This window comes from Arachis hypogaea, chromosome 16 (genome assembly GCF_003086295.3).
Source record: "Arachis hypogaea cultivar Tifrunner chromosome 16, arahy.Tifrunner.gnm2.J5K5, whole genome shotgun sequence".
NCBI classification, from domain to species: Eukaryota; Viridiplantae; Streptophyta; class Magnoliopsida; order Fabales; family Fabaceae; genus Arachis; species Arachis hypogaea.
This window is the reverse complement of record NC_092051.1, coordinates 56,454,965-56,477,040: the sequence shown is the minus strand read 5'-3', so window position 1 is coordinate 56,477,040 and position 22,076 is coordinate 56,454,965. Positions and strand designations below refer to the sequence as shown.

General features: G+C 42.8%; 1 protein-coding gene and 2 non-coding genes across 3 annotated transcripts; 2 read left to right on the top strand and 1 right to left on the bottom strand.

The window, feature by feature from the left end:
* The first annotated feature begins 5,882 nt into the window (after positions 1–5,882).
* LOC112760763 (small nucleolar RNA R71) lies at positions 5,883–5,990 on the top strand. Its single transcript, XR_003181187.1, has one exon. It is a non-coding gene; the product is annotated as a small nucleolar RNA R71 (small nucleolar RNA).
* A 2,051-nt stretch (positions 5,991–8,041) lies between these two features.
* LOC112757099 (uncharacterized) lies at positions 8,042–8,752 on the top strand. Its single transcript, XM_025805700.1, has one exon. The coding sequence runs from the start codon at positions 8,042–8,044 to the stop codon at positions 8,750–8,752; it is 711 nt and encodes a 236-aa protein (XP_025661485.1).
* Positions 8,753–21,674: 12,922 nt separating this feature from the next.
* Positions 21,675–21,778, bottom strand: LOC112761586 (small nucleolar RNA R71). Its single transcript, XR_003181974.1, has one exon. It is a non-coding gene; the product is annotated as a small nucleolar RNA R71 (small nucleolar RNA).
* Positions 21,779–22,076: the final 298 nt, after the last annotated feature.

Sequence of the window (22,076 nt, the reverse complement as noted above, 5' to 3'; positions counted from 1 at the left end):
AAAAACTGGCAACTTTGCTGCACCATGATAATGAGCTGAGGATTCAACTCAAAGCTACTGACTCCAATGGAGGGTATGCAGATGCTACTCCCATATGACGCAGTAGAGGGGTTAGAATATGACCCCAGAGTCCTCCTGGACTGTTCATTTCCGCTTAGGTCCATGATGGAGAAAGGGAGATGATGTAAAATAGAGAAAATATTTTTTTTGTTTATTTATTTATTTAATTCAAAAATAAGATAAAGATAAATAAAAATGGGTGGAGATTTTCGAAAAATTGAGGAGAGAGAAAGTGGTTAGGAGGTTTTGAAAAAAAATCTGAATTTTAAAAATTGATTTTCGAAAAAGATGCTTTAAAATGATTTAAAATTTTTAGATCTAATGCCCCTTGTTTTCGAAAATTTTTGGAGGAAAAAAACACCAAGGAACACCAAACTTAAAGATTTTAAGATCAAAACACAAGGAAAACTCAAGAACACTTTGAAGACTCATAAGAACACAAGAACATGAAGGAAGAACACCAAACTTAAAATTTTTAGAAAACCCAAGAAAAATCAACAAGAAAACACCAAACTTAAAGTTTGGCACAAGATTTAATCAAGGGAAAATTATTTTTGAAAAAGATTTTTAATAAAACTGGTGCCCAATCATCAAGAACATAAACCAACACTCTAGCCAATTAGGCAATAAATGTAACACTTGTTTTGAAGAAGGATATTTTTAACCAAGAACAATAATAAGAGACTCTAAAACAAAAGGAAAAATTTTCCTAATCTAAGCAACAAAATAAATCGTTAGTTGTTCAAACACGAACAATCCCCGGCAACGGCGCCAAAAACTTGGTGCACAAATTGTGAATCACACTTTTCACAACTCGTACCACTAACCAGCAAGTGCACTGGGTCGTCCAAGTAATACCTTACGTGAGTAAGGGTCGAATCGCACAGAGATTGTTGGTTTTAAGCAATCTATGGTTATCTTGCAATTCTTAGTCAGGAAGTCAATTATATTTATCAGTTGAATTACGAATAAACAAGAGAGCATGGGTTAAAGGTTACTTGTTATGCAGTAATGGAGAATATGTTGGGGTTTTGAAGATGCTTTGTCTTCTGAATCTCTGCTTTCCTCTGTCCTCTGATTCACGCACGCACGTCCTTCTATGGCAAGCTGTGTGTTGGTGGATCACCGTTGTCAATGGCTACCATCCATCCTTCCAGTGAAAAGGGTCCAAGGGCGCTGTCACCGCACGGCTAATCATCTGCAGGTTCTCAGTCGTACCGGAATAGGATTTACTATCCTTTTGCGTCTGTTACTACGCCCAGCACTCGCGAGTTTGAAGTGCGTCACAGTCATCCAATCCCAGAATCCTACTCGGAATACCACAGACAAGGTTTAGACTTTCCGGATTCTCATGAATGCCGCCATCAATCTAGCTTATACCACGGAGATTCTGATTAAGGAATCTAAGAGATATTCATTCAATCTGATGTAGAACGGAGGTGATTGTCAAACACACGTTCATGGATTGAGAAAGGTGATGAGTGTCACTGATCATCACCTTCTCTATATTTAGGCGCGAATGGATATCTTAGATAGGAACACGCATGTTTGAATAGAAAACAGAAATACTTGCATTAATTTATTGGGACACAGCAGAGCTCCTCACCCCCAACAATGGAGTTTAGAGACTCATGCCATCAAAGAGTACAAAGTTCAGATCTAGAATGTCATGAGATAAAAGTTGTTTAAATACTAAACTAGTAGCTTAGGTTTACAAAAAATGAGTAAACTATGATGGGTGGTGCAGAGATCCACTTCTGGGGCCCACTTGGTGTGTGTTGGGGCTGAGACTTAAACAATTCACGTGCATAAGGCTGTTTTGGACGTTCAACTCCAGGTTTGGATCCATTTCTAGCGTTGAAATCCAACTTTTAATCCTTTTCTGGCGTTGGACGCCAGAATTGGGCAGAGAACTGGCGTTGAACGCCAGTTTACGTCGTCTTTCCTTGAGCAAAGTATGGACTACTATATATTGCTGGAAAGCCCTGGATGTCTACTTTCCAACGCAATTGGAAGCGTACCATTTTGAGTTCTGTAGCTCCAGAAAATCCACTTTGAGTGTAGGGAGGTCAGAATCCAACAGCATCAGCAGTCCTTTTTCAGCCTGAATCAGATTTTTGCTCAGCTCCCTCAATTTCGGCCAGAAAAATACCTGAAATTACAGAAAAATACACAACTCATAGTAAAGTCCAGAAATATGAATTTTTCCTAAAAACTAATGGAAATAAACTAAAAACTAACTAGAATATACTAAAAACTATATGAAATTAATCCCAAAAAGCGTATAAAATATCCGCTCATCAGACATCATTGATGAGACTGTAGCTGCAGTTCACCAGGAGGAAGTAGAAGAGAGGCACATGGAGCAAGATACAAGTTTGGGGATGCCTCCTGAACTAGACGATGACACATTACAACCATCACTAGCTCCAGATGATCAAGTGCCTAGCCATGAGCAGAAATTGGAATTAAAGCCCCTTCCACCCCACCTCAAGTAGGCTTACCTTGAGGATAATCAGAAGTTCCCAGTTATCATTGTAGGGGAACTTACTTCCCAACAGGAGGAGCAGCTGCTTAGTGTGCTGAGAAGACACAAGAAAGAAATTGGGTGGAGCTTAGAGGATATAGTAGGCATCAGCCCTCAAGTTTGTGAGCACAGGATATTTTTAGAAGAAGGAGCAAGGCCTGTCCGTTAACCCCAAAGGCGGTTGAACCCCACCATATTAGAAGTTGTCAAGAGGAAAGTGTCCAGATTGTTGGAGTCTAATATCATCTACCCAATCTCAGATAGTGAATGGGCCAGTCCAGTACAAGTGGTGCCCAAGAAGTCTGGAGTCACAAGAGTGAAGAATGAGCATGGAGAGCTCCTGACAACTGGAGGGCAGAATTCATGGAGAGTTTGCATTGATTACAGGCGTCTCAACCAAGCTACTTGCAAGGATCATTACCCCTTGCCATTTATTGATCAAATGCTTGACCGCCTGTCAGGAAAAGCCCATTACTGCTTTTTAGATGGTTATATAGGCTATTTTCAAATTCATATAGCTCCTGAAGATCAGGAGAAAACTACTTTTACATGCCCCTTTGGAATGTATGCAAACAAAAGGATGCCTTTTGGTTTATGTAATGCACCGGCTACTTTCCAAATATGCATGATGTGTATTGGTGCACAAAATTGTGATCTCTAAAATGGCACCAAAAACTTGGTACGCACGAATGTAATCTCACTTCTTCTTCACAACTCCGCACAACTAACCAGCAAGTGCACTAGGTCGTCCAAGTAATAAATCTTACGTGAGTAAGGGTCGATCCCATGGAGATTGTCGGCTTGAAGCAAGCTATGGTCATCTTGTAAATCTCAGTCAGGCGGATTCAAATGGTTATGAGGTTTTGATAATTAAAATATAATTAAAATATAAAATAAAATAGAAATACTTACGTAATTCATTGGTGGGATTTTAGATAAGCGTATCGAAATGCTTGTTGCTTCTGAATATCTGCTTTCCTACTGTCTTCATTCAATCATTCATATTCCTTTCCATGGCAAGCTGTACGTTGGGGGATCACCGTTGTCAATGGCTACCGTCCGTTCTCTCAGTGAAAATGGTCCATCTGCGCTATCACCGCAGGGCTAATCATCTATCGGTTCTCGATCATGTTGGAATAAGATCCATTGATCAGTTTTGCGTCTGTCACTACACCCAACACTCGCAAGTTTGAAGCTCATCACAGTCATCCCATCCCAGATCCTATTCGGAATACCACAGACAAAGTTTAGACTTTCCGGATCTCAAGAATGGCCGCCAATAATTCTAGCCTATACGACGAGGGTTCTAATCTTAGATTAGAAACCCAAGAGATATGCATTCAAACTCGTTTGCATGTAGAATAGAAGTGGTTGTCAGGCACGCGATCATAGGTGAGAATGGTGATGATCGTCACATAATCATCACATTCATCATGTTCTTGTGTGCGAATAAATATCTTAGAGAAGAAATAGGCTTGAGTTGAATAGAAAAACAATAGTACTTTACATTAATTCATGAGGAACAGCAGAGCTCCACACCTTAATCTATGGGGTGTAGAAACTCTACCATTGAAAATACATAAGTGATAAAGGTTCTGGCATGGCCGTGTGGCCAGCCCCCAAACGTAATTAAGAGATCAAAAGTGATACAAATATAGTCTCAAAAATGATCAAAAGATGTGAAATAAATCACTAAAAGTAGTTTTTATACTAAACTAGTCACTAGGGTTTACAGAAAATGAGTAACTAAGTGCAGATAGTACAGAAATCCACTTCCGGGGACCACTTGGTTTGTGCTTGGGCTGAGCATTGAAGCCTTGACGTGTAGAGACTTCTCTTGGAGTTAAACGCTAGGTTGCAGCCTGTTTGTGGCGTTTAACTCTGGTTTATATCCTGTTTCTGGCGTTTAACTTCAGAATTGGGCAGGAAGTTGGTGTTTGAACGCCAGTTTGTGTCGTCAAAACTTGGGTAAAGTATGGACTATTATATATTTTTTGAAAGCCCTGGATGTTTACTTTCCAACGCAATTAAGAGCGCGCCAATTGGGTTTCTGTAGCTCCAGAAAACCTATTTCGAGTGCAGGGAGGTAAGAATCCAACACCATCTGCAATCCTTTTTCAACCTCTAAATCAGATTTTTGCTCAGGTCCCTCAATTTCAGCCAGAAAATACCTGAAATCACAGAAAAACACACAAACTCATAGTAATGTCCAGAAATGTGATTTATGAATAAAAGCTAATAAAAATATAGTAAAAACTAACTAAATCATACTAAAAACTACCTAAAAACAATGCCAAAAAGCGTATAAATTTAGCAACTTGCTCTTCAGTGATGTCTCATCCTCTTCAGAGGAAGAATATTCATCAGAGCTCATAAATGGCAGAAGGAAGTTCAATGGAATCTCTATGGTCACTGTATGAGCCTCAGATTCCTTTGGTTCCTCAAAGGGAAGCTCCTTTCTGTCTAGAGGACATCCCAGGAGGCTTTTCTCACTGGGACTCACGTCCTCCTCACTCTCTCCAGGTTCGGCCATGTTGGTCATGGTTATAGCCTTGCACTCTCTTTTGGGATTTTCTTCTGTATTGCTTGGGAGAATACTGGGAGGAGTTTCAATAATCTTCTTACTCAGCTGATCCACCTGTGCCTCTAAATTTCTAATGGAGGACCATGTTTCATTCATGAAACTTAGTGTGGTCTTGGATAGATCAGAGACTATGGCTGCCAGGCTAGAATGACTCTGTTCAGAATTCTCTGTCTGTTGCTGAGAAGATGATGGAAAAGGTTTGCTATTGCTAAACCTATTTCTTCCACCATTATTGTTGAAGCCTTGTTGAGGCTTCTGTTGGTCCTTCCATGAGAAATTTGGATGATTTCTCCATGAAGGATTATAGGTGTTCCCATAGGATTCTCCCATATAATTCACTTCTGCCATTGCAGGGTTCTCAGGATCATAAGCTTCTTCTTCAGAAGATGCTTCTTTAGTACTGTTGGATGCAGCTTGCAATCCATTCAGACTCTGAGAAATCATACTGACTTGCTGAGTCAATATTTTGTTCTGAGCCAATATGGCATTCAGAGTATCAATTTCAAGAACTCCCTTCTTCTGAGGCGTCCCATTGTTCACAGGACTTCCTTCAGAGGTGTACATGAACTGGTTATTTGCAAACATTTCAATGAGTTCCTGAACTTCTGCAGGCATTTTCAGATGAAGAGATCCTCCTGCAGAATGGTCCAATGACATTTTTGACAACTCAGACAGACCATCATAAAATATACATATGATGCTCCATTCTGGAAGCATGTTAGTAGGACACCTTTTGATCAATTGCTTATATCTTTCCCAAGCTTCATAGAGGGACTCACCTTCCTTCTGTCTGAAGGTTTGGATTTCCACTCTAAGCTTACTCATCTTTTGAGTAGAAAGAATTTGGCCAAGATGGTGTTGACCAGCTTTTTCAAAGAGTTTAGGCTGTCCTTAGGTTGTGAGTCCAACCATGTCCTAGCTCTGTCTCTTACAGCAAAATGGAAAAGCACAAGCCTGTAGATCTCAGGGTCAACCCCATGAGTTTTAACAGTGTCACAGATTTACAAGAACTCAGCTAAAACTGATGAGGATCTTCCAATGGAAGTCCATGATACTTGTAATTCTGCTGCATTAGAGAAACTAATTGAGGCTTAAGCTCAAAGTTGTTTGCTCCAATTGCGGGAATAGAGATGCTCCTTCCACAGAAGTCAAAAGAGGGTGCAATAAAGTCACCAAGCATCTTCCTTGCATCTCCAACATTATTATTAGGTTCGGCCATGTCTGCTTCTTTTTTGAAAATTTCTGTCAGGTCCTCTCCAGAGGGTTGTGCTTTAGCTTCTCTTAGTTTCCTATTAAGAGTCCTTTCAGGTTCAGGATCAGCTTCAATAAGGATGTCTTTATCCCTATTCCTGGTCATATGATAAAGAAGAGAACAGAAAAGAAGAGGAATCCTCTATGTCACAGTATAGAGATTCTTTTATGTGAGTAGAAGAAGAGAGGAATAAAAGAAGGAGAAGAGAAAAATTCGAACACAGTGAAGAAGAGGGGGTTCGAATTTTGAGTGGAAGAGGAGTGTTAGTAGATAAATAAATAAGTAAAAAGATATGAGAGATAGAGAATTTTGAATTTAAAAAGAATAAAAGGAAAATATTTTTGTTTTTATTTTAATTATTGGTTAGTATTCAAAAATTAAGAGAAGAAATAAAATTAAAATTAAAATTTGAAACAATTAGTTAATTAAAAAGAATTTTGAAAAAGTGGTAAGGAGTTTTCGAAAATTAGAGAGAAAAAAGTAGTTAGATGGTTTTGAAAAAGATAAGAATTTTAAAAATCAAACAAAAAGTTAAGTAGTTAATTGAAAAAGATTTGAAAATCAATTTTGAAAAGATAAGAGGTTAGGAAAGATTTTGAACTTAAGTTTTGAAAAATATATGATTGAAATTTATTTTGAAAAAGATTTGAGAAGGAAATTTAAAAAGATTTTATTTTGAAAATTGAAGTTGATTACTTGACTAACAAGAAACTGTTACGGCCTGGCCCAAACATTCCACGGGTCGGCCCGACCCGAGCGCCACCCGACCCGGACGGTCACGTGTGATGCGCCCCGCAACCAACCCGGACACGCGTTCCGGACAGCTCATTCACGGCTGTGGGAAAATGTCCCAGAGAAAGTGGGCCTGTCCTTGTAGGGCCCACCCCTGACACAGTATATAAGGGGAAGGATTCGCCCTTCCCCCAAGGTACGCCACATATCACATCACCCCTTTTCACCTGCACTTTTACTGACAAGAACGTCGGAGTGTCTTTGCAGGTGACACCCCCCCTTCCTACATGAAGTACCCGGGACCTCGCGCACACCAGCCCGGCAGTCCACGACCTGACGAGCCCCTACCACTCCCCGGAAGTTCAAACCCGAATCGTCTGATAACCGACCTACCGAACATTGGCACTGTCTGTGGGGAATTGTCTATGGACTTCGTGCTAGTCCAAACTGGGACAGGCTGCGAGGCCGTGCCCGGTGGCGACGCCGCCACGACGGAAACCCGACAACATCCCAGGTCACGTCCGAGGAACGCAACACAGTCACACGAGGGACGTCCCTTTGGGGGGACTGGCGACAACCACGCCAGAATAATGTAAGAGCTACGCCATAGAATGCAAGACCTGGAACGCCGGTTAGCAGATAGGGAACGCGACCAACATACCCCAGAGCAGAGTCACTCCCGCTCTCGCTCCAGGAGTTGCTCCAGACACACGCCTACCCCCCAGCTGAGTCCGAAAGCACCGGGGAGCGAGGGCGCGCGAGAAGACGTCATGACCCCATCATTTATGCCAAACGTGAGAGGCGGCGTACCGCGAATCGCGGGGACGAGGACACTCGTCAGGAGAACGACGAGGGAAGAACGACGGGAACACAGGGACCCGTAATAATGGGAGCGACCCCATTCCACCGTTCCATACTCGAGGTCCGGCTGCCTAAACACTTTGACAAGCCAACGGACATGAGGTATGATGGAATGCAAGACCCACTGGAACACCTCACGGCCTTCGTGGCCAGGATGAACCTAGAGGGAGTGGGAGACGAGGTAAGGTGCCGCGCTTTCCCAGTCACCCTGGCAGGACCTGCAATATGGTGGTTCAATAACCTCCCGCAGGGCTCGGTAACCCGCTTCTCCGACATTAGCCATGCCTTCCTGGCTCAGTTCACGACCAGAATTGCCAAAGCCAAGCACCCGATCAATTTGCTGGGGGTGACCCAGAGAGCCGGGGAGCCGACCAGAAAATACCTAGATCGCTTCAACGATGAATGCTTGGAGATCGACGGGCTGACAGACTCGGTGGCGAGCTTATGCTTGACTAACGGGCTCTTGAACGAGGACTTCAGGAAGCACCTTACCACAAAGCCAGTATGGACAATGCAGGAGATCCAATGCGTCGCTAAGGAGTATATTAATGACGAAGAAGTCAGCCGGGTCGTAGCTGCCAACAAACGGCAACCCCCCTACAACCAAACCCGCCATTACAAGGGTGGAGAAAGACAAAAGGAACACGCCAGGGACGGCGGTCCATGTAAGGTGTCAAAGCCATTTCCCCGAGTAGGGAAATTCACCAACTACACCCCCCTCACGGCCATCGCGTAATCGTGAGAACGGACCAAGCAATTCGCCAAGTACTCCAAAAACCTGATTTGGCAGGAAGGATGATGACCTGGGCCATCGAGCCCTCCCAATATGACTTGCAGTATGAGCCCCGACATGCAATCAAGGCACAGGCGATGGCAGATTTCTTGGTAGAGGTAACGGGTGATCCCCACGAGGAAACGGGCACACGGTGGAGGCTCCACGTAGACGGGGCCTCCAACCAGACGTCCGGGGGAGCCGGGGTCATCTTAGAGAGCCTGGCGGGAGTCATTTATGAGCAGTCGACCAAGTTCGAATTTTCAGTGTCGAACAATCAAGTGAAATACGAAGCCCTCTTAGGTGGACTAACCTTAGCCCGAGAAGTCGGGGTAACAAGGCTGGAAGTGTGCAGCGATTCACAGGTCGTCACCTCTCAAGTAAACGGAAGCTATCAAGCTAGGGACCCCCTCCTACAAAAGTATTTAGAAAAGGTTAGAGAATTGACCAGGCAGTTCCAAGAGGTCACGGTCCAACATGTTCTAAGAGAAAGGAACACACGGGCAGACCTCCTATCTAAATTAGCAAGCACGAAGCCGGGAGTAGGCAACCGGTCTCTCATCCAGAGCATGGTGAAGGAACCAACGGTTGCCCTCTATTTGACAGAGTCAAGCCCCTCCTGGCTGGACCCTATCACAAACTTCTTGGAACATGGCAAGCTGCCTGATGATGAGAAAGCGACCAAAACATTGAGAAGGGAGGCGGCCAAATATGCAATCATACAAGGACAACTTTTCAGAAAGGGCCTCAGCCAACCCCTATTGAAGTGCTTACACCCCAACCAGACGGACTATGTACTTAGAGAAGTCCACGAGGGATGCTGCGGCCACCACATCGGGGGCAAAGCCCTAGTAAGGAAGCTCATCCGAGCTGGATATTACTGGCCATCAATGATGAGAGACTCCAAAGAATTTGTCAGGAAATACTTAAAGTGCCAAGAAAACGCCAACTTCCACAAAGCGCTGGCTTCCGAGCTGAGCCTACTGACGTCTACACGACCCTTCGCTCAATGGGGAGTCAACCTCTTAGGGCCTTTCCCGGTTGGCCCAGGGCAAGTCAAATATCTCATAGTCGACATCGACTACTACACTAAATGGATAGAGGCTGAACCACAAGCCAGCATATCCTCATCCAATTGTAGGAAGTTCATGTGGAGACAGGTGATAACCCATTTCGGTATCCCGGAGATCGTCATTTCAGATAATGGGACGCAGTTCACTGACAAGAAGTTCACGGAATTCCTCACCGGCCTGGGGATAAAACAAAGGTTTTCCTCAGTAGAACATCCCCAGAAGAACGGACAAGTGGAGTCCGCAAACAAAGTCATCCTACTAGGCCTCAAGAAGCGCTTAGACAACAAGAAAGGCGCATGGGCCGACGAGCTCGCTTCGGTCCTCTGGTCCTACCGGACAACCGAGCAAAGCTCCACCAGGGAAACCCCCTTTTGCCTAACGTATGGGGTCGACGCAGTGATACCCGTGGAAGTTGGCGAACCGAGTCCACGGTTACTCCTCGCAGGAGTACACGAAGTGGTGGAAAAAGACCTGGTGGAAGAGACCAGAGAGATGGCTCACTTGTCAGAAACAGCACTAAAACAAAGAATAGCCCTACGCTACAACACCAAAGTCCTCAGGAGGGACTTTGAGGAAAGAGACCTCGTCCTGCGACGCAACGACGTCGGTTTACCGACCCCAGGAGAAGGAAAACTGGTGGCAAATTGGGAAGGTCCCTACAGAATCAAAGAAGTGCTCGGCAAAGGCGCCTACAAGCTGGAAAGACTCGATGGCAGAGAGATCCCGAGAACATGGAACGCAGGTAACCAGAGGAGGTTCTATTCGTAGCTTGGTTGCCCCGACCAAATGGCCTGACAAGCTAGATAGAGGTTTACTTTAATCAAATGTTAATTCCCAATTATTTACTTTTATCAAATGCCTACTGTGTTCGTGAACTTGTCTAGCTAACGACTAATTCTTACTTGTCCAAATATTCCAACGCGTACCCCGCGAGATCGTACTCGTAAACGGCAACCCAGGATTGATCACCCCGGGAAGCCAACGGAACCATAGCCATATCGAACGGCCACAATAATAAGGCCACAACGGTTTCAAAAATAAAAACGACCCCAATCGGGTTACCAACGCAAATGGCAAAACGGACACAAGCAATAAGTCCGCCCCGAAAAGACGGTAACGAAAATAAAACACCAAGCAAGATAAACGATAATAATGATAAGTTGACCAAGCGACCAGTTAAGCATAAAAGTTATAAAGTCACGACGAAATGTTCAACAAATCCGCACCAAATCAAAGTTACAAGAAATCACTTTCGAGGCATGTCATCAATCTTTCCGTCTTGGACTGTCTTGAAGACCCCAATAGCCGACGTGTCAAAGTCAGGAGCCACGATCTTCACCTGGGCCTTCAGAGCATCCTCGGTCATGAAGATCGCGTTCTTCCCTTGCTCCTTGGTCGCTTTGTGCTTTTTCTTAAGCTCTTCGACCTCGGCTTTAGCGGCTTTAGCCGACGAGACGGCCTGGTCACGCTCCTTCTCCAAGACCGCCACCCGACCCTAAGCAGCGTTCAGCTGGCTCTCTAGGGTCTTCTCCCGTTCAGCTAAATGAGCCACTGTCTCGTCGGAAGCCTTCAATTTCTCCCTGGCAGATATCGCTTTTGAGCTATCACGACCCTTCGGAGCAGAGTCCGGTACATCCATCTCGCCTACCCAGCCAGGTCGGTCCCAAGAAAATGCTCCTCCGTCCCAGGGATCAGCTGGGAGTCAATGAAATTCGTAGCATCAAAATTCCTTTCCATGATGGTGAGAGTCCCTTCCGGGCTGGCAGATGCCTTCCGCTTCTTGGGGGTATGAATAAGTTCCACATCATCATATTCTTGCTGGGTAGGAGACGAGTGCCCAGTAATGGCCGCCTCTTCGGGACTGGAGGAAGCCTGCACCTCGGCTTGATCCTTTTCAGACATCCCGGTGTCTGGGGGAGAGGGCACGGCCTGATCCTCCTTCTCCTCGGAAGGGCCCCCTGGTTCCACAGCATCCTTCTCGTCAGCCTTCGCATCATCGCTATCCTCCAAGAAGGTCTTGACCAAATTTTCAAGCCCAATCACCGAAGCAGACATCTCCACTACAACAGGAAACCAAACACGTTAGTCGTGAAGTCAGGAAAAACAAAATAAACAACAAGCAATGCAAAAACACAAGGCAGAATAGCTCACAAATATAATTCCTGGCGGACTCCCGTTCACCCATTCGGAGGTGGGGGTTCACGGGGTTCTATCCAAAAATAGCATACAACACATCGGCAATCCTTTTATTTACAAAGGACATTCCCTTGTAGGTCACCTTGATGAAAGAGTTAGACCCTGCCCCGAAACTCCAATAAGTCGGGATGAGACGTTCCCCCTCTAACGATAACCAAAAGGGATGGCGACCTTTAGCAGGGTAAACTTTGAAGAATTTGTCCTTGAACCCATATTAGGAGTCCTCGAACAGGCCAAATATCCTCCGGCCTTGGGCAGACCGGAAAGACAAAAACCCTTTCCTCGCCTTCCCTTGTTTGGAGGGGTTGGTAAGGTTGAAAATTAAGAGGAAGACATCCACTGATGCTGGCAGCTCGAGATATTCACAAACCATCTCAAAATAGCGGATAGAAGCCCAGCTGTTCGGATGGAGTTGCGACAGTGACACGGATATCCGATTAAGGAGAAACATCTGGAAATCGGAGAATGGCAGGCGGACGCCTACCTGGGTGAACATGGCTTTGTAAAACCAAATCCAGTCAGCGACCCGGGGAGAACGGAAATTAATCTCGTACAAACGCTCAGTGGGTGCAGGGACGAAGGTCTCGTAATTGGTCTCTTCATCTGTCCCCCCGCACAGATATCCGGCTTGTCGGAACTCCGTCAACTCCTCCAGATCCATCTGGTTCGGCAAGTCCTTTATGTCTGAGGTCACCCAGGTGTAGGGGTCATAGTTTGCCGCGGAGGTGGAAGTCCGGGAGACGATGCGAGGCATACATACAGTGGAGGTACCATTCCATTAGTCTATGTGGTCGGGAGACCGGAAAAACCCAAGAAACTACGTTTATCCTATTCGACAATTAAGATCAAGCATGGCCAAAGCTGCATGGCCAAAGCTACACCTAACCCGAAAGCCACCTAAAAATCTACCCTGGAATGGTACCCTTCCCCTAACACGTCTACCTAGCATCAAAAGATCATATAGCCACAAATTCCAAGCAAGACAGCAAGAACAAACAAATACTAACAAGCACACAATAACAGAGCAGAAAAAAGAGAAGTCTGAGGATTACCTGAATTTGTTGCGAAAGCTGGAAGGATGAGAGGAAGATGATTCGAGAAAACTGCAACAACACTCTGGAATTACTGAGGGAGGAAAATGGTGATAGCAAGGAAATGGAAGAAACAGAAGCGTAAAAAGAAAGAAAAAGTGGGAGGTGAACTATTTAAAAACTGCCATTCAGGAAGCGCGAAAGATTTGGGGGCAAAATAGTATTTACACACGGGGTTTTACAACCCATTATGAGCATTTAATGCTCAGCGCGAGGAACGAAGCGACAAACGGTCGCCCTAGCAACCAAGAGACACGCGCGCAGGGGGCATGTCCCTTCCACAAGCGGCCGACCTAACGATCATGAATGAAAGACGAAGTAACACGCCACTGATAGCTCCCATGGCTACCACTGGCGCGTGGGGGCACAGTTACGGCCTGGCCAAAATATTCCATGGGTCGGCCCGACCCGAGCGCCACCCGACCCGGACGGTCACGGGTGATGCGCCCCGCAACCAACCCGGACACGCGTCCCGGACAGTTCATTCATGGCTATGGGAAAACGTCCCAGAGAAAGTGGGTCTGTCCTTGTAGGACCCACCCCTGACACAGTATATAAGGGGAAGGATTCGCACTTCTCCCAAGGTACGCCACATATCACATCACCCCTTTTCACCTGCACTTTTACTGATAAGAACGTCGGAGTGTCTTTGCAGGTAACACCCCTCCTTCCTACACGAAGTACCCGGGACCTCGCGCACACCAGCCCGACAGTCCACGACCTGACGAGCCCCGACCACTCCCCGGAAGTCCAAACCCGAATCGTCCGGTAACCGACCTACCGAACAGAAACTAAAAGATATGATTCTAAAATTTAAAGATCGAACCTTTCTTAATAAGCAAGTAACAACTTGAAATTTTTTTGAATTAAAACATTAAATGTTAGTGAGATTTTCGAAAATATGAAGTAAGAATAAGAAAAAGATTTTGAAAATCAATTTTTTTTGAAAAAATTTCAAAAATATAAAAAATAAATGAAAAAGATTTGATTTTTGAAAAAGATTTTGATAAGATAGAATTTTAAAACTAAAATTTAAGAGTAAAACAAGGAAAGATATATTTTTTATTTTTGGATTTTTAGTAAAGAGAGGGAAAAACACCAAATTGAAACAAAACATAGAAATTATGAATCAAAACAACTAATGCAAGCAAGAACACTTTGAATGTCAAGATGAACACCAAGAACACTTTGAAGATCAAGATGAACATCAAGACTTATTTTTGATAATTTTTAAGAAAAGAAAAACATGCAAGACACCAAACTTAGAAATTTTCAAACTTTATACACTAACAAATTAAAAATGCATATAAAAAACAAGAAAAGACAGAAAGCAAGAAAATACAAAGATCAACAAAGAAGATCATCAAGAACAACTTGAAGATCATGAAGAACATCATGCATGAGTTTTCGAAAAATTTAATGAAAATTAAAAAATTTGCAATTGACACCAAACGTAAAATTTGACACTCTACTCAAAGATGAAACACAAAATTTTTTTTGGTTTTTATGATTTTATAAAATTTTTTTGTATTTTTTCGAAAATTATTTGGAAAAGGAAAAAAATAAGGAATTCAAAATTCTTAATGAGAATTCCAGGAATCATGCAATGTTAGTCTAAAGCTCCAGTCCAGGAATTAGACATGGCTTACTAACCAGCCAAGCTTTCAGTGAAAGCTCCGGTCCAAAACACTAGACATGGCTAATGGCCAGCCAAGCTTTAGCAGATCATTACATTCAACAGCAAAATTGATAGAAATCAACAAGCTCTTGTGATGATAAGTTGAAACCTCGGTCCAAAAGATTAGATATGGCTTAATAGCCAGCCAGACTTCAACAGATCATCATGAAACTCTAGAATTCATTCTTGAAAATTCTGAAGTCATAGAATAATTTATTTTTAAAGTTTTTTTCAAAAATTAAAAGAATAAAAACAAAAAGCTTGAAATTAAAATAAAATTACCTAATCTGAGCAACAAGATGAACCGTTAGTTGTTCAAACTCGAACAATCCCCGGCAACGGCGCCAAAAACTTGGTAAACAAAATTGTGATCTCTAAAACGGTGCCAAAAACTTGGTACGCACGAATGTAATCTCACTTCTTCTTCACAACTTTGCACAACTAACCAGCAAGTGCACTAGGTCGTCCAAGCAATAAACCTTACGTGAGTAAGGGTCGATCTCACGAAGATTATCGGCTTGAAGCAAGCTATGGTCATCATGTAAATCTCAGTCAGGCGAATTCAAATGGTTATGAGGTTTTGATAATTAAAATATAATTAAAATATAAAATAAAATAGAAATACTTATGTAATTCATTGGTGGGATTTCAGATAAGCGTATGGAGATGCTTGTTGCTTCTGAATCTCTGCTTTCCTACTGTCTTCATTCAACCATTCATACTCCTTTCCATGGCAAGTTGTATGTTGGGGGATCACCGTTGTCAATGGCTACCGTCCGTCCTCTCAGTGAAAATGGTCCATCTGCGCTGTCACCGCAGGGCTAATCATCTGTCGGTTCTCGATCATGTTGGAATAGGATCCATTGATCCTTTTGCGTCTGTCACTACACCCAACACTCGTGAGTTTGAAGCTCGTCACAGTCATCCCATCCCATATCCTACTTGGAATACCACAGACAAGGTTTAGACTTTCCGGATCTCAAGAATGGCCGCCAATAATTCTAGCCTATACCACGAAGGTTCTAATATTAGATTAAAAACCCAAGAGATATGCATTCAAGCTCGTTTGCATGTAGAACGGAAGTGGTTGTCAGGCACGCGTTCATAGGTGAGAATGGTGATGATCGTCACACAATCATCACATTCATCATGTTCTTGTGTGCGAATGAATATCTTAGAGAAGAAATAGGCTTGAGTTGAATAGAAAAACAATAGTACTTTGCATTAATTCATGAGGAACAGCAAAGCTCCACACCTTAATCTATGGGGTGTAGAAACTCTACTGTTGAAAATACATAAGTGATAAAGGTTTTGGCATGGCCGTGTGGCCAACCCCCAAACGTGATCAAGAGATCAAAAGTGATACAAAGATAGTCTCAAAAATGATTAAAAGATGTGAAATAAATCACTAAAAGTAGTTTTTATACTAAACAAGTCACTAGGGTTTACTGAAAATGAGTAACTAAGTGCAGATAGTGCAGAAATCCACTTCTGGGGCCCACTTGGTGTGTGCTTGGGCTGAGAATTGAAGCCTTCACGTGTAGAGACTTCTCTTGGAGTTAAACGCCAGGTTGCAGCCTATTTGTGGTGTTTAACTCTGGTTTGTAACCTGTTTCTGGCGTTTAACTTCAGAATAGGGCAGGAAGTTGGCGTTTGAACGCCAGTTTGTGTCATCAAAACTAGGGCAAAGTATGGACTATTATATATTTCTGGAAAGCCCTGGATGTCTACTTTCCAACGCAATTAAGATCGTGCCAATTGGGTTTTTGTAGCTCCAAAAAATCTATTTCGAGTGAAGGGAGGTCAGAATCCAATAGCATCTGCAATCTTTTTTCAACCTCTGAATAAGATTTTTGCTCAGGTCCCTCAATTTCAGCCAGAAAGTATCTGAAATTACAGAAAAACACACAAACTCATAGTAAAGTCTAGAAATGTGATTTTTGAATAAAAACTAATAAAAATGTTGTAAAAACTAACTAAATCATACTAAAAACTACCTAAAAACAATGCCAAAAAGCGTATAAATTATCCGCTCATCCAGTATCTTCTCAAATCTTATTGAGAACTGTATGGAAATTTTCATGGATGATTTTAGCGTATACGGTCATTCATTTAACCTTTGCTTGGATAGTTTAGATAGAGTATTAGACATGTGTGTTAGTTCAATCCTTGCATTGAATTTTGAAAAATGTCACTTTATGGTAAAACAAGGTATTGTACTACGACATGTTGTTTCTAATACTGGTATTTCTATAGATCCAGCAAAGGTAGATGTCATTTCTAGTTTTTCTTACCCTTCCTCCGTGAGGAAAGTCCGTTCATTCCTTGGCCATGCAGGTTTCTACTGGAGATTTATCAAGGACTTCAGTAAGGTAGCATTGCCCTTATCCAGACTGTTACAGAAAGATGTTGAGTTCGAGCTCAGTGTGGATTGCATAGAAGCATTTGATAAGCTAAAAATTGCCTTGACTCAAGCTCCGATTGTGAGAGGAACAGACTGGAACCAGCCCTTTTAGATTATATGTGATGCCTCCAACCATGCAGTAGGAGCGGCGCTGGCTCAGCGCGAAGGTAAGGATCCTTTCATAATTGCTTATGCTTCTAAGACCTTAGCCGCTGCTCAGTCTAATTACACTACCAATGATAAAGAGCTTCTGGCTATTATTTTTGCTCTGGATAAATTTTGAGCCTATTTACTTAGTACAAAGGTGGTAGTGTACTCAGATCACACAGCTTTGGGGTATTTATTAGCTAAAAAAGAGTCTAAACCAAGGCTTATATTTTGGATGTTGCTGCTACAAGAATTTGATTTAGAAATTAAGGATAGGAGTGGTTCCCATAATTTAGTGGCTGACCACTTGAGTCACCTTGAGCACATTAAGACTGACTCTACTCCTATCAATGATGCTTTTCCATTTGATAGCTTGCATGCAGTATCTGAAGTAGTTCCTTGGTATGCACCTGTAGCTAATTATCTAGTTAGCCATACTTTCCCTCCTAATTTTACTAAGCATCAAAGAGACAAGCTGAAAAGTGAGTCCAAATATTATATATAGGATGACCCATATTTGTGGAGGTGTGGTGCTGACCAGGTAATCAGAAGGTGTGTGTCCCAATCAGAATTCCAGTCCATTTTAGAGGCCTGCTACTCTTCTGAGAGTGGAGGAAATTTTGGCCCTCAAAGAACAGCTAGAAAAATTTTAGACTGTAGATTCTGGTGGCCTACTCTTTTTAAAGATGCTACTGCCTTTTGTAAATCTTGTTCCCCATGCCAAAGGTTTGGGAATATATCCAAGAGAGATGAGGTGTCACAACAGATTATGCTATTCTGTGAATTTTTTGATGTTTGGGGCATTGACTTCATGGGTCCATTTTCAAACTCTAGTGGTTACCTTTATATACTATTAGCTGTAGATTATGTTTCTAAATGGGTGGAAAGAATTCCTACCCGTACTGATGATGCTAACACTATCGTCTCCTTTGTTAGAAACCATATTATCTGTCGCTTTGGATCACCACGAGCAATCGTGAGTGATCAAGGCACTCACTTTTGTAACAGGAGATTAGCAGGACTACTGAAGAAGCACGGGATAGTTCACAAAGTGGCAACATCATACCACCCCCAGACTAATGGGCAAGCAAAGGTGTCTAACAGAGAAATAAAGTGCATTCTGGAGAAGATAGTAAAGCCTCATAGGAAGGACTGGAGCACCAGACTTGTTGATGCACTCTGGGCATATCGGATAGTGTACAAGACACCCATTGGGATAAGTCCCTTCCGCTTAGTGTACGGAAAGGCTTGCCACCTCCCAGTGGAGGTTGAACACAAGGCTTTCTGGGCTGTGAGGGAGTCCAACATGGGATTTGAGAAAGCTGGCGCTGAAAGGAAGCTACAACTAGTAGAACTAGAGACCCTTCGACTTGAAACTTATGACAACTCCAGATTATACAAAGAGAAGGTGAAGGATGTGCACGACAAGCATATCAAAAGAAGAGAGTTCAGACCTGGAGATCTGATTCTCCTTTACAACTCCAGGCTGAGACTCATACCAGGAAAGCTGAGATCCAGATGGGAAGGTCCCTATAGAGTAGAGAAGGCAGAGCCATATGGAGTCTTCCACCTGAGTCATCCATTAAGTTCCAATTTCATCAAGGTCAATGGACATCGCCTAAAGCTTTATCATGGTGAGAAGATGAAGGAATACAAATAGCTAGAGATCTTCCTCTTGGAGGACCCACCAATAGAAGCAGAATGAGCCTGATGACCGTCCAACATAAGGACGTAAAAGCAAAGTGCTAGGTCGGAAACAACCCACCATGGTATGATTGTTTCCTTTTTATTTTCACTCTTATTTTACTTTATTTTATTTTTATTAGCATTAATCCATAATTTTTGCATATTCATATGCATGCTGCATTTTGCATTCTGCAAAAAAAAAAAAAGAGAGAGAGTGTGGCAGAAAGTTGCATGGGAGCAATGCAGAAAGTGTGCCAATCGCACAAGCATCACCATGCGCACGCGTCCATCATGCATGCGCGTCATTTGAATATTTGGCACCTCACGCGTATGCGTCAATGACGCACACGCGTGACCTAAGAAAATCGACGTAAAAAGGTGTCAGGCCGAAAGTTGTGATGGCCTGGTGCGAGAACTGTGCCCAAGGCACTAAGTCACTCATGCGTACGCGTCCCTGACACGTGCACGTCATTTTCAAATTTTGAACACTCACGCGTACACGTCAATGACGTGCACGCGTCATATGCCATTTTGGCACACATCCCAAAACGAACAAAGAGTTGTGCATGCGCAAGGCTGCCTTCGCGCGAGTAGCACAAACACGGTCATGCGTATGCGTGACCGACGCCTACGCGTCGCCTCCCTATTTGCGCGACCCACGCGTACGCGTGGAGTAGGCATGCGCGTCTCTCGCGCAACACTACCAGATCCCTGTGCCACCACTTTTCTTATCTTTTCTTTTCCAATCCTAATTTCTTTCTTCTTTCTTCTTTCTTCTTTCATATTTCTTCTTTCTTCTTTATTCTCCATTCTTTTTCTCCTTCTTCTTTCTTTACTCTTCTGATGACAAGTCATCTTATGCTAGATTTTCAAGCATTTTTTACTTGTTTCATTAGGTTTTGTGCACTTTCTTGCATTATAAATAAGTGATTTGGAGTGGATTTGCATGGTTATGTCAATTCAATCTACCATCAATTATTTGCCACAAAATCATGAGGTTTAAGCTAGAATTAGTTGGTTTTTGAATTATTTAGAAATCTTGTGAATTTGGTGATGCTTTGATTGGTTGTTTTGATTACTTGTAGGTGAAGAAATGGTGAGGAGAAGAAAGAACCATGAAAGCGTGCTTTATCAAAGCATGTCCTAGGATATAAAAGCGTAGCACTCAAGGAACCAAGCATATCACTCTCTATTTGAGCGGAGCGTTCACCCTTTGAACGCTAGTTTGGAGCACCAAAGCTCCCACCAAAAGAAAAGCAAGGCCGCTACGTTTGAAGCACACAACGGAGAGCTCAACACCAAGGCAAAACAAGGGCAGCGCTCAATTTGAATGAAACGCTACGTTAACTCTTTTAACGTTTTCGGGCTTGGCACAAAGAAAAAGCAAGGCGCGATACAGCCAAGGGGGAGCACAAAGAAGCGCTACGTTAACTCTTCAAGAAATTTACATTTCTCATCAATTTAGATTCAGTCATTTAGTTTTCTTGCACTTTAAGCTTCAGCCATTTACATTTCTTGCAATCTAAGTTTCAGTTATTTATTGCTTGCACTTTAAGTTTCAGCTCTTGTACTTTCTTGCACTTTAAGTTTCATGCAATTTACTCTTCTGCACTTTACTTTTTTGTCAATTTCCCCTCTCCCTTTTATTTTTCATGCAATTTAGCATCTGCTGATCACAATTCACTCAAATCATCAATTATTTGCTTAACTAAATTCATCACCTAACTAAAATTGCTCAATGCATCAATCCCTATGGAATCGACCTCACTCTTGTGAGTAATTACTACTTGATGCGACCCGGTACACTTGCCGGTGAGTTTTGGTGTGGAATCTAATTTCCACCCATCAAGTTTTTGGTGCCATTATAGGGGATTGATCTAGATTGACAATGATTAAGTAAGGTGATAGTCTAGATTAAGATCTTTTTCTTTTTTTTTTTGTTCATTTTCTTTGTTTTTAACAAGCACACTAACTATTTGAGACTTTGTCCTTACTAATTCTCACTACACTCAAGCTACAGAGTGCTTAGTGTGTTTCTTGTTGTTCTGGTTGTATGACAGAAGCAAGGAGAGAGGTCTCCACCTCTGGTGATCGTGACGAAAGAACTCTTCGAAGGCTGAGAAGGAAAACCAGAGGAAAAAGAGTCGTTGGTGAAGAAACTTCTGAAGAAGAGTACCAAGAAATGGAGGAGAATCCAACAAATCCACCAGTGGGAGTGGCCAACAACAATGGTCAGCCCCAGAGGAGAGTCTTGGCTTCATATACGTTTGCTAATCCTATGCATTGTGGGAGTAGCATCCTTACCCCAAATGTCAATGCAAACAACTTTGAATTGAAGCCCCAACTCATCACCTTGGTACAAAACAACTGCTCCTATGGAAGAAGTCCACTAGAAGATCCAAACCAGCATTTATCTACTTTCTTGAGGATTTGTGACACAGTGAAGTTCAATGGTGTGCATACAGACATATACAAATTGTTGCTATTCCCATTTTCATTGAGGGACAAGGCTGCTCAATGGCTTGAAGCCTTCCCACAAGGAAGCATCACTAGCTGGGAGGATCTAGTGAATAAATTCCTAGCCAAGTTCTAACCACCTAAAATGATTATCAGATTGAAGACAGAGGTGCAAACCTTCACACAGAAAAATGCAGAATCCCTCTATGAGGCATGGGAGAGATACAAGGCCTTGATTAGAAAATGTCCCCCTGAAATGTTCAATGAATGGGATATACATTAGAATTTCTATGAAGGGTTGACTCTGAAAGCTTAGGAAGCATTAGATCATTCAGCAGGAGGCTCATTGCAGCTAATGAAGACAGCAGAAGAAGCCCAAAACCTCATAGATATGGTGGCAAACAATCAATATTTCTTTGCTCATCAAAGGCAACAACAATCAGCCAAGAGAAAGGGTGTACTGGAGTTGGAAGGTGTGGACACTATTCTAGCTCAAAACAAGGTGATGCATCAGCAAATCCAGCAACAATTTGAGTAAATGGCTAAGAGGATTGAT

Excerpts from the sequence above, each read along its gene's own strand:
- LOC112757099 (XM_025805700.1), top strand. The coding sequence starts at position 8,042 with ATGGGAGCGACCCCATTCCACCGTTCCATACTCGAGGTCCGGCTGCCT.